The sequence below is a fragment of the Talpa occidentalis genome, unplaced genomic scaffold, assembly GCF_014898055.3.
Source record: "Talpa occidentalis isolate TD23 unplaced genomic scaffold, MPIMG_talOcc4v2.1 talOcc4.8, whole genome shotgun sequence".
Lineage (NCBI taxonomy): Eukaryota > Metazoa > Chordata > Mammalia > Eulipotyphla > Talpidae > Talpa > Talpa occidentalis.
The window spans coordinates 7,553,983-7,566,297 of record NW_023605194.1 but is presented as its reverse complement, the minus strand read 5'-3'; the positions used below and the strand labels follow the sequence as shown (position 1 = coordinate 7,566,297).

The 12,315-nt window shown below is 48.9% G+C and overlaps 1 protein-coding gene across 2 annotated transcripts in view; it reads left to right on the top strand.

The window, feature by feature from the left end:
* The first annotated feature begins 860 nt into the window (after window positions 1–860).
* Window positions 861–12,315, top strand: part of DENND10 (DENN domain containing 10) — a 16,378-nt gene continuing 4,923 nt past the window's right edge. The window contains exons 1-6 of one of the 2 annotated variants that reach the window (XM_037495633.2): window positions 861–940; window positions 2,355–2,551; window positions 4,423–4,502; window positions 8,793–8,941; window positions 10,011–10,122; window positions 11,665–11,765. In XM_037495633.2, coding sequence (XP_037351530.1) covers window positions 883–940; window positions 2,355–2,551; window positions 4,423–4,502; window positions 8,793–8,941; window positions 10,011–10,122; window positions 11,665–11,765 — 697 coding nt within the window. In that variant the 5' untranslated portion in view covers window positions 861–882. Of the gene's footprint in view, window positions 941–2,354; window positions 2,552–4,422; window positions 4,507–8,792; window positions 8,942–10,010; window positions 10,123–11,664; window positions 11,766–12,315 lie in introns of both variants that reach the window. The other variant, XM_037495634.2, reaches the window with a different exon arrangement.

Below are 12,315 nucleotides of genomic sequence, written 5' to 3'. Positions count from 1 at the left end.
CCAAGCCACAGGCCAGTCCAGAGGACAAAGGAGAGATGCTTGCTTACATGGACAAGAAGGTGCTAGAATAGACCTATCCCTGTTTGGAACTGCAAGGTTTGGGGCATAAAATGAAGGGAAGTCTGTGCAAAATGGTGAGCGAGGCCTGCGAGAGCGCCTCAGGTCACCCTGACTCCACTTTTAGCTGGGGTTTCCTGTGATTTTCACATCTGCTCTGGCTGATGTGCCAGAGTGTCACTCTGCTAGGGCTCCGTGACAAAGTGCCACAGACTGAAACACACTTCTGGAGGCTCTGAGTCCAAGATCAGGGTGTGGGCCAGTTTGGACTCTCCCGCAGACTCTCCCTGGATTACGGACGGACGACTCCTGCGAGCCGGCATCCCTGTGTCTCCTCCAAGTCCGTATTTCCTTCTTAAAAGAACAGTTCAGGGCCTCCCGGTGGCGCGAGGGGTTGAGCACGGCACTGGGAAGCTACCCGCAGCCTCTGCACCACGGGACGGCCCCCCAGCCAGGGGGGAGCTACCCACACGGCGCAGCAGACCCGTCCTGTCTCGCCGAGGGCGTCGGGTCAGACGCAGAGCGGCCAGCAGGCCCCGGTCCGCGGGGCAGGGGCGGGGCCTGGAGGTGGGGGCGGAGCCGGAGTGGGGTGGGGCGAGGCCTGCAGGGCGGGTGGGGCCTGAGGGCGGGGTGAGGCATGCGGGGGCGGGGCCTGCGGAGGGGCGGGGCCTGCGGGTGGAGGGGCCTGCGGTGGGGCGGGGCCTGGGAGTGGGGCGAGGTCCGCGGGGCGCGCGGGGCGGGCGGGGCGCGCGGGGCGGGCGGGGCTGGGGGCGGGGCCTGAGGGCGGGGCGGGCCTGCCCGCGCGGAGCGGCCGCGGGGCGGAAGATGGCTGCTGCGGCGGAGGCCGCGGACACTCAGCTGATGCTCGGGGTCGGGCTGATCGGTGAGGACGCGGGCGCCGAGCCCCGCTGGCCCGCTCCCCGGTGCCGCCTCCCCCTCGGCCTGGGCCCCGCCGCCGGGCGGGGAGGCGCGGCCGGCCCGCGTGGGGCTGGCGGGGCGCGCGGCCTGCGCGGCGGGACCGGCGGCCGTGGGGGAGGTGCCGGGGCGGGGGGCGGGGGGGCCTCGCGGCCTCCGGAGCCTCCCGGGCCCGGCGCGGGGCTCCCTGGGGCCCCCGGGGCCGCCCGGGGCCGGGCGCGGAGGGAGACGGCGCCGGGCGGCTGCGGGGGGCTGAGCGGCCCCGCGGGCCGGGGTCCCCCCGAGCGTCGGGGCGCCGCGCGGGGCCCCCGGGCGGCCTGGGTCGCGTGACCGCGGGCGGCGGCGGCGGCCGGTTCCGGCCCGGGTGCTGCTCCCGGGCCGCGGGCCTCTCCGCCTCCCCGGCCGGCGCCGCGGCTGTGCGGGTGTCGGGGTCCCGCCTGGCGGGGCGGGGGCCCGGGGGCGCCCTGCGCCGTTGGGGGGGGCGCGGGCCAGGCCTGGGGTCCCCCCTGCGCGTCCCCGAGCCGACGCCCGCCTGGAGAACCGCCGCGGCGCGGCCCGGGGAGGGTGTCTCCCTGGCCGCGGGTGGGCCCCGCTCGTTCCGGGGGATTCGGGGTGCTCAGGGCCATCGGGGACCCCTCGGGGGCCTCGCGTTTCAGGGTCTGGTGTGTGAGGAGCCGCTCGGGCCCGGGCTCGGGGCTGCTGGCTGCGGGTTCCCCGCGCGCCGCTGTCCTGGGGGTAGCGAGACCCTCACTTCAGGGTGCCTGGGTTTGGCTGAACGCGAGGAGTGCGCGGGGTATTTTTCAGTGCCTCAAAGAAGTGCGTTTATCAGGGAACCGCCTTCTCTGTGCATTTCTGACATTATTTTAAATCTGCTTCAAGGCAAAACTAAGTAGTTGGGCATCTTTTTTAAAAAAGATTTATTTATTTGTACAAGAACCGGGTACAGCCAGAGGCACAGAGGGTGAGAGGATTCACCAGAGACAGCAGGGAACAGGACAGGCAGACTGACTGAAACACACTGCTGAGGGGAGCAGCGGGTGAGACAGGAGAGGTCTGCTGCGCCATGTGGGTTGCTCCCTGGTGGAGGATCGAACTTGTGCTGCAGAGGATGCGGACAGCTCCCTAGGTTGCGTCTCAACCCCTTGCTCCACTAGGGAGGCCCCCTATCATAGAGCTTTTTACACAGGTGAGCTAAACCCCCCCTCATGAGAGCTAGTAATCTGAGCAGTCTCCATTGGTGGGAATTTGGGGCCTCCCATGCTCTGGGTTGATTTGTAAAAGGGGGTGTTAAAACTAGTTCCACTAAGTGTTTCTGAGTAACCAATCCATTCATGCCCTTGGCGCTGTTTGACATTCTCACAGTGACCATCTTTCCACCGTAGAAAAGGACACAAATGGAGAAGTTCTGTGGGTATGGTGTTACCCTTCCACGACAGCTACTCTAAGGAATCTGCTGCTGAGAAAGTGCTGCCTTACCCAGGAAAACAAACTCCTCCATCCCTTCGTCTTTGGTCAGTACAGAAGAACATGGTTTTATATCACAACAGTTGAGGTTCCAGATTCTTCAGTTTTGAAAAAGGTAGGACAGCATAAGATCAGAAAACCAGAACTATTTAAAGTGACATAAGGTTATTCCAGTAACTCTTAGCTTTAGACTTTAGCGTTCACAATACACCTTTGGAAAATATGAAAGGTACTTCTCATTGGGAATGATCTCTTTTACTTTTCACTCTCATTCAGTCTATAAATATTACTGATGTCCTTTAACCAATGCTGTTGTTGGTGGAGTGAGGCCTTTTTGAGGTTATACTGTGGAGTTGAAGTGTATAAGTAGTTTCAAAGCCATGATTGACTAAAAGTGGGAGGAAATATTTTTCCATAATTAAAAACCATTTTAGGGGGCCTCTTTGGTGGTGCAGGGGTTAAGTCTCAGAGCTATCAAGCTATGGCCAGCCACTGCGGCCTGAGTTTGATCCCCCGCCAGGGAGCTGACCCACATGGCGCAGCAGACCTCTCCCGTCTTGCCTGCTGCTCCCCTCGGCAGCGTATTTCAGTACATCTGCCTGTTATGCTCCCCACTCTGTCTCTGGTGAATCCCTTTACCCCCCCTCCACGCCTCTGGCCTACACCCCAGTTCTTGTATGCATAAATAAATAAAAATAAGTCTTTTTTTTTTTTTTTTTTAAACCCCACCATTTTAAAGTATATAATTATCCTTGGCACAGTTGAGAACAGCCATTTGTTTGTGGCTAATAAGACTACCTTAAGCATAGAGGGATAATTAAGGAAACTCATGTATTCAGTAGTTTGTATGTATCATTTGAGCTGAACCATACTGATGTGCCATGTTGAGAACCAGTATGTGGTCGTTGTAGACTTTCCTAATCCCAAACAACCAGCAGGTTTTTCAGAGAAAAGACTATTGGGAAGAAATGGCTGAGCTCCTGGCATGTACTTGGGTCAGGGCTTCTCCCTTTCCATGGCAATTTTTACAGCCAATCTATGAAGCATGTCCAAAATAACCAGTTTGAATTTAAGGAGATTCATTTGAAATAATAGGAAAGCAGTAATTTAGAGGTAGAAGTTTAAGACAAAACAGATTCATAATTAGAAAATGTAAATTAGCAAAAAGATAGGTTTCAATGTGTCAAAATCTCTGGTTAAAGAATAAGTTCTTGCAAAGAGTTCTTGATATATCTTCCAGAAAGTCTTGAGATATATATATATATATATATATATATATATATATAAAAACTAGATTTACCCGTGTTTTGCCCTCTTTACTGCCAAAGTATAGCAATGTCAATCTCAAGTCTCTTTTTCAGATTTGAAAAATAACAAGACTTAGAATTTTTAAAATGTATTTCTTATATGCTGGCCTTTTTATAGAGTTTTGATAATCAGGAATTTATAATAATAGAGATAAATTAATGGTTTGTTTTGGTCTTTTCCTTTACACTTATAACAATACTATACAGATTATATAGATTATATAGAGAATTGGCTATTTTGGGAATGAAATGATTTTCACAATATGAATTATATTAAGATATATTTTTGTTCTTTTCCATCCTATTTCATTAGTGAAAAATAATTTGCTAAATGGGGAGGTATGACATAGCAATCCTAGTTCTGGTTTTGATTAGGTTTGGGGACTTTAAATAAAAACACACATTTTTATATTTGACATGTCTTTGGAAAAATTTTCTAACCCTTAAACTTGTTTTTTTCAGTAGGAAATTAAATCTATATGTATTTATCTAAATATATATGTATTTTATGTGTGTGTTTATACATAAAGTATAAAGAAGCCAGTGAAGACTGTTACATTTTGATCTTTTCCTTAGAAAGTTAGTATGTCTTGTCTAAGAGGTTTATTGGAATATAGTGATTAAAAACTGATTCCATGAATGTGTCTTTAACGTGTGCTTTTTTGTTTCTTTTGGACAGGTGACTCATTTTTCTATTGTTCTCACCGCCAAAGATTTTAACCCAGAGAAATATGCCGCCTTCACTAGGATATTGTGTAGGTCGGTATGTATAAAAACCATATTAAATGCTAATATACAAAAATGAAGATCTTACTCAATAGTTAAACAGCAGATTTCTACACCAAGGAAGTCCAGTCAGCCCTCTGTTACCCCAGCGTAATCTGTACTGGCTATTTTCAGAGACTGTTTGATAAAGAGGAACTTTCTCCTCTTTTTCAATAACTGCTCCTCTTACTTGGGAAAATGGCAGAGGGGAGGAGAAAAGGCAGTTTGCACAACTGTTGTAGTTCCTGAGTATTTGGAGTCATTTGCCACTTTTGGTGTGTTATTTCTACTCACTTCCAATCTAGAGCTTTCCTTAGCTGTATGGATAAGTTCAGTGCTTCCAGAAGTAATGGGCTGGTTCATATATGTCAAGGTCTGTGTGTGGGAGTCATTTTGGGTAAAGTTAATGGGTATTTCAAGTTATGTTAAAGCACGGAAAAACTTTTCTTAGCTGGAACACTGACAAGCTGATTAGTTGGTTAATCGTGTCTCAAGTAGATTTGTTTCATCCCACTGTTGAAAAAAATTTGCCCAAGATATAGCAGACTGCTTGCTTGCACTGGTGAGTGTATCCAGTGGACTTCATGAAAGGTTTCTTATGTGTTAGGGACGTTGGCTTGTCTTTAACCAAGGCTCTTCGCAGTGTTTTAAGTTGGGTTTTGTTTGTTAACATTGTCAGTAGATAGAACTATAATTCTAGGTGTTATGTTTTATTCTCAGCCCTAAGGCTCATGCCCAATAAGTAGTTTTGGGTGGGGCGGGGATAGAGGGAGTTGTTTTCATTTCCTGCTCTGAGTGCACGCCTGCACAGCATGGTGGAGGAATACCCTCTCAGTCTCTAAGAGTTTCAATTAGGTTGTTATTTATTTATTTATTTATTTTTTTGGTGGGACCCCTGCTGGCAGCCGGCTGGGGAAGGAACCGGCGCTGCAGAGCCTCGCAGCCCAGCGCTCAACTGCTGCGCCACCAGGGGAGGCCCCTAGGTTGTATTTTAACAAAGCAAGGGCTTACTGTATTTGAAGCCTGCTGCAATAAGTAGACTTCTCATTCTCAGAAGATAACTTCCAGGTGTACGGCTTCCTTTGGAATATGAACAGTTGTGGGCCTCCCCAGTGGCGCAGCGGGTTGTGCACAGCGCTGTGAAGCTGTCCTGCAGCCTCTGCAGTGCGGGTTTGATTCTGGCCAGCCAGAGAGAATCCCACATGGCATGGCAGACCTCTCCTGTTGAGCCCGCTGTTCCCCTCAGCAGTGTATTTCGGTCGTCTGCCTGTTCTGCTCCCTGCTCTGTCTCTGGGAATCCTCTCACCCTCCTGAACTTCTGGCCTGTACCCCAGCTCTTGTGTAAAAATAAATAAATCTTTAAAAAAAGAAAGGAATAAGAACAGTTGTCTTGAATATAGGCCTGATACAAAGGGAGGTTGATTGTCCAGAAGCCAGAACTGAAAACACTGCAGAGGTGGTTTTTTTTTTTTTTTTTTAAGATTTATTTATTTATACAAGAACCGGGGTACAGGCCAGATGCATGGGAGGGTGAGAAGATTCACCAGTGCAGAGTGGGGAACAGAACAGGTAGACCACGAAATACACTGCTAAGGGGAGCAGCAGGCGAGACAGGAGAGGTCTGCTGCGCCATGTGGATTCTCCCCGGCTAGCTGCATTTGTACCCGTGCTGCAGAGGCTGCAGACGGCTTTACAGTGCTGTGCTCAGCCACCTGCACCACGAGGGAGGCCCTGCAGAGGTGTTTTTGAATAAACACTGGACTCCTGTGTCATTCGATTGACTTAGGGTTAGATTACGACTCTGAATTCACTGAATGTTCTGTGGCCCCAAAGTCAAGGTTGTTTTAGAGCCTGCTTCCTGCCCAGGTGGATGGCAGACAGTGTCTCGGCTCTGTGGTGCATCGGCCTGGGGGCATTGTGGATTCTTTTCTGCTGCAGTGAGAGAGAAATGAGGACTCAGCTGTGCCCAATACTCCTCTGCCTTCTGCCCCTATTGCACTCTTGTGCTTGCCTTGCATGTGCTCAGGCACACATGTGTGCACACACACTCACACCCCTACACGTGTCTACATGCACACCCATAGACCAAACACTTTGATGAGGAAGAGGAGGGTCCCATCCTCAAGTGGAGGCATACCCTTCCTTGCTGGTGGGAGAAGCAAGCAGGCATGCCCTCCCAGCATGCTGTGCACAGTGGCCGTGGCAGTCATGGGAGAGGAGTCTGTTTCCAGTGTCAGCTCCCCTGCAGCCAGTGGCCCTGGCAGAGAAGCAGGGTTTCATGCGCACTTGGAGTCAGTGGTCCAGGCCGGGTGTGGGTGTTGGTTGGAATCAGTCCTCTGAGCTGCCCTGTGTGATTTTTCTAGGGGGTGACTTGGGGCACTCCAGAGCTGTCACATGCCACCTTAATCCCGCACTCTCCTTAGGTTTCTCCACTACCTTGTATTGTTTCTATTTTATTTTTTTAAAGATTTATTTATTTATGCATACAAGAGCTGGGGTACAGGCCAGATGTGGGCATGGGGGGTGAGAGGATTCACCAGAGACAGAGTGGGGAGCAGAACAGGCAGACCAACCGAAGTACACTGCTGAGGGGAGTAGCAGGCAAGTCAGGAGAGGTCTGCTCGCCATGTGGGTCAGCTTCCTGGCCTGCTGGGGATCGAACTCATGCTGCAGAGGCGGCAGATTGCTTCATAGTGCAGTGCTTAACCCCTTGCACCACCAGAGGCCCTCTATTTTTATTTATTTGTTTGTTTGTTTATTTATTTATTTATTTATTTTTAAAAGTTGAGGACCATTCTCAGAATCAGGGACATTTGAATAAATTTTTTTTAAAAGGTTTATTTTTTATTTATTTATACAAGCACTGGGTACAGTCAGAAGTGCGGGAGGGTGAGAGAATTCACCGGAGCCAGAGCGGGGAGCAGAGCAGGCAGAAGGACCGAAGTACACAGCTGAGGGGAGCAGCGGGTGGCAGGAGAGGTCTGCGCGCCATGTGGGACCCTCCTTCCGTGGCCGGGGAGCAGCTGGGGATCGAACCGGTGCTGCAGAGGCTGCCGGCAGCTTCGCAACCCAGCACTCAACCGCTGTGCCACCGGGGAGGCCCCTTCTATTTTATTTTTAATGGGGTTTTCAATTTTTGTTGGTAGTGATAATGTAAGCCCATAATAAAAATATACAAACTGCAGAAGGGTGGGGTGAGTAACTAGTGAAAATTAAGTCCCTTCTTCCCCATCCTCCAGCTCGGCTAACCCTCCCTGAGGCAGCTCCTGGGCCTGTTTTCTTTATATTCTGTTGGAGATGTTTTCTCAGTATATAAACACATATGAGTTCATGGCTCTGCCTGTTTTTATTTATATATGTATATGAAATGCATATATAAATATGTATAGCTCATAGCTTACCACGTTCATTGTTCCCTACATTTTTTTTTTTCTCAATTTGTGCATTGAAATAACTTAAAAGCACTAATGATTGACATTTGGTAAGCTGCTAAAACACTTGGTTTTTTTCCCCACTCTACAATAAATATAATTTTCAAGCAATTTATTTTTATTAGTCCCAATTTCCTAGCCCGTCAGCTAAGTAGGTCCAGTTGTGCTTCTCAAGCAAAATTTAGATTTAGTTACACACAGGAAGCACTCGCAGGGGAAGGGACTGATAACCCATGTGAGCTGTAAATGCTGCCAGTTGCCTGTCAGCATTTTCTGGAAGTTTTAACTTGATGATGAATGTAGCTAGTATGCAAGTATCATGAAGAACTAAGGGAGTTTGATTTCCTAGTTATCTAAATATAGCCACCTCTGGGAACTCTGATAATAAATATAGGTTCTACAACTAATTACTGTCTTCTCTGTGAACAATGCATAAACTCCTTTTTTGTCAAAGGAAATCCTAGCAAGAAAGCAGAATTGTTATGACTAAGAGCACCAGTTGTGAATGTAAGAATAAAAAGAGCTAAGTATACTGTACTCTTCAGAATGATGAGGCTTCAGAAAGTCTGCAGTTCATTCCCTTGCCCAGCCAGCACCACAGGCTTCCCCAGTCGTAAGGAGAGCGCTGACGTCAGAGAATCTCTGAAGTCCTCTCAAGTGTTATTTTTTTTAAAAACACATTTTCAAGTTAAACTGTAGAGATAATCATGTCAAGAAAAGATTTCAGGCATTCTGGGGCGAGTTAGCAAGTTGGCATAGATGCTTTACAAAGTACCCGTGCCTAACCTTGGTGCATCTCTTTGCGTGGTTCATGCAAAATAAAAGCAGGGTTGCTTTTTGACCTTCCTTACAGAATGTACCTGAAACATGGGAGCCCAGTTAAGATGATGGAGAGTTATATTGCTGTTCTCACAAAGGGGATATGCCAGAGTGAGGAAAACGGCTCTTTCCTCAGCAAGGATTTTGATGCCCGAAAGGCATACCTGGCAGGCTCCATCAAAGGTAAAAAATAATAACCATAACAATAATGTGAAACAGAAGCAGCAAAAATCCATCCCAGGGGATTCCATTCAACCACAAACTCCCCAACCCAGGGTAGTGTCTCAGTGACTCTGATGTTCCATGTCTTGTCATTATTTCCACCTCCGTTGTGTTTCTTTCCCATACAGGAGGTAATTCAGCTACTACATTCCCTTATCTGGTTCAACTTGTGCCCCAGGAAAGCAGATTTTTGTGCTGTTTTTTCCCATATGATTCTGCTTTTATGTGGAAATGTTCTTTTACCAGTGAGGTGATGTGGTGGCTCGAGGTCTACTGACTCCCACAGTGTTTCTTTCTGTAGATCTTAGCAGTTACTTCTTCCCTTGGTCAAGCTCAAGCCCCTGAGCCATTGTTCCTAATTTCCTCATTCAACAACCCCTCCACTCCACACACAATCTGTCTCTCTCTCTGTCTCTGTCTGTCTGTCTGTCTATCTGTCTCTCTCACTCACACACACATGCACACACACACACACACTTTTCTTTCCTGACTGGAAGGTCCAGGATGGCAGAGACAGCCCGTGGCTGAGCCACAGACCTCAGGGCCCTTAAAAGGGAGGAGAGGGGAACTGGGGCGACGCTGACCTCCGTTCTTGGCCTCCTGGTGCCTGCCTGTCTTCACTCATGACCCCACTGGACTGTGGTTTCTAAGCAGCCCTCTTGAAGGGTTAGGTGTTTGTCAAGCTGCCGGAAAAGGACTTGAGAAATCTTCATGACACCGAGAGGTGCTGGTCCCCCTTCAGGTCATTTATTCCTCTCTTGTGAGTCTGGCTTCATCCATGTGTGCAGCCCAGTCCTTTGGGCTAAAGGCATGGGCAGCTGAATGGCACCTGTGGGGGCAGATACATGGATTTGCAGGCCCACCCACCCAGCAACTAAGTTGCTTCTGTGCTAACAACATTGACGTAAGCCTATTTGTTCTCTGAAGTAAATAATTTTGCATTCACATGAAAAACATTTTTTGTGATTGAAAAATGCATTTCCTCTTTTCACATTTAATGCAGTAACATTATCATTTCTTTTGTTTTAAGACATTGTAGCTCAGTTTGGAATGGAAACTGTTATCTTACATACAGCACTGATGTTGAAGAAAAGAATTGTGGTCTATCACCCCAAAATAGAAGCTGTCCAGGAGTTTACAAGGTGCGATCTCTAATCATTGAAAACTGAACTTTGTCAGCAGCCGGGGCGGGGGAGGGGAGGCTCGATGTTGCAGGGCACCCCTCTGGTATAAGTGGAATGTGGAGCCTGGGGGTGAGATCCCATTTTGGTCCGGTGTTTTGATTTACATTTAGTAGTCCAAGGTTACTAAATGTGGACAGATTTTTCTTTAAATTTAGAAATACAGATATTTTTGAGCAGGAAGTAGGCCAACTTTTCCTTGCCAGAAAGTACTACTTAAGCTCGTAGCCCAGCTGCTTGCCTGCCATGGTCACATCCCGGCAACCCCGGACAGGGTATCTGGGGGTGAGAAATGTGTCTGTGTTTCAGTAAATCCTTGGGTGCAATGACAGGCCCTGACCCTGGAGTCACAGTATCTTTACCCCCATCTTGGGTTCATTGTTCCTTCTGTTCAATTTGACCACAGGCTCTCTCTTACTAAAAATCAATGTCTCTGGGTTTTTTTTTTCCTTTGCCAAATCTACCTTGTTCTTAGATTCTTTTGTAAAAGTGAGGTGGGAGGGGCTAGCATTTGTTCCATTTCTGTAAGCCAAGAATTGTATAAATCATCTTAAATGATTACATTTTCCCATGATGACACCCTGATAGGAAGTGTTATTACCCTGTTTTACGGAAGAGAAAATTGCACTCAGAGAGGCTAATGGCTAGAGAATGGAAGGGTCAGGGCTTGGTTGTCAGAGGCACCAGTTAAAATCTTGGGAGGGAGCCTCTTTGCTCCATGACTGTAGAGATGATTCTGGATGTCTCTGAGCCTCAGTTTCTTGATCTGTAACAGATACTATCTGCCGCCCGAGCTTGGAAATCATGTCTATAAAGTGCTTGTCAGGGATGTGCCCTGCCCGCTCAGAGCCTGCACCTTAAAATGAGCACTGCTGGTCAGGATGGCCTCAGATCTTCAGTGAGGAGGCCAGAATTTTTACCCTACTCCCTCCGACTCCACATTTATGCTTCCTTTGCATTTATGCTTCTGAAACTGGCGTATATAGCTTCAGATAGGTAGCAGGATTCCAGGGGTTCACAAAGCCACAGATCAGTTCGGCATATCTTCTCATAGTGGCTGTGCAGAGGTCGTGTGTGTGTGTGTGTGTGTGTGTGTGTGTGTGTGTGTGTGTGTGTGCGCGTTTTAAGGAAAACTGTTTTGCATAAAAACAAACAATGGTTTGTAAGTTGGACTGGAATTTTAAATATTAACAAAAAACTTCAAAGGATTTCTCTGCAGAGGGAGGGAGGGAGGGAGGGTTTGGAACAAACACTCCTTGCTACCTTGGGATCTTTTGAAACACCACCTCGAATTTTCTGTAGCTGACCTGACCCAAAAAACAGTTTAGAATATTAATGTGAAGCCTGGAGGGTCTGGCATGTTTGGAGGTTGGCCCTCCTCTGCCTCCGAGAGCTCTGGGACTCTGCCTCTTTTCTTCCAGGGGATGGGGGAGAGGGAAGCGGGTGGGCTGAGGGTCTGCGGTGCACCCAGCAGTCACCCGAGTTCTTGCCTTGGCTCCCCAGGACGCTGCCCGCCCTGGTGTGGCACCGACAGGACTGGACCATCCTCCACTCCTACGTGCACCTCAGCAACGACGAGCTGGATGCCCTGCAGACGTGCACAGGTAGACCCGGTGCAGGGAGGGCCTTTACACAGGGTGTCCTTGAGTTTGTTTTTTCTTTTTTTCCCCCAAAAGATTTATTTATTTTTTCAAAGATTTATTTATTTATTTATTTAAAAGATTTATATATTTATTTATTTATTTATTTGTACAAGTACTGGGTACAGTCAGAAGCACGGGAGGGTGAGAGAATTCACCAGAGCCAGAGTGGGGAACAGAACAAGAAGACTGACAAAATGCACTGCTGAGGGGAGCAACCGGTGTGGCAGGGGAGGTCTGTGCGCCTTGTGGGACCCTCGCCGGCAGCCGGGGATTGAACTGGCGCTGCAGAGGCAGCTTCGCAACCCAGTGCTCAACTGCTGCGCCACGGGGAAGGTCCTCAAAGATTTATTTATGCATACAAGAGCTGGGGTGTAGGCCAGAGGTGCTGGGGGGTGAGAGGACTCACGAGACAGAGCAGGGAGCAGAACAGGCAGATCCACTGAAATCCACTGCTTAGGGGAGCAGCAGGCGAGACAGGAGAGGTCTGCTGCGCCATGCGGGTCACCTCCCT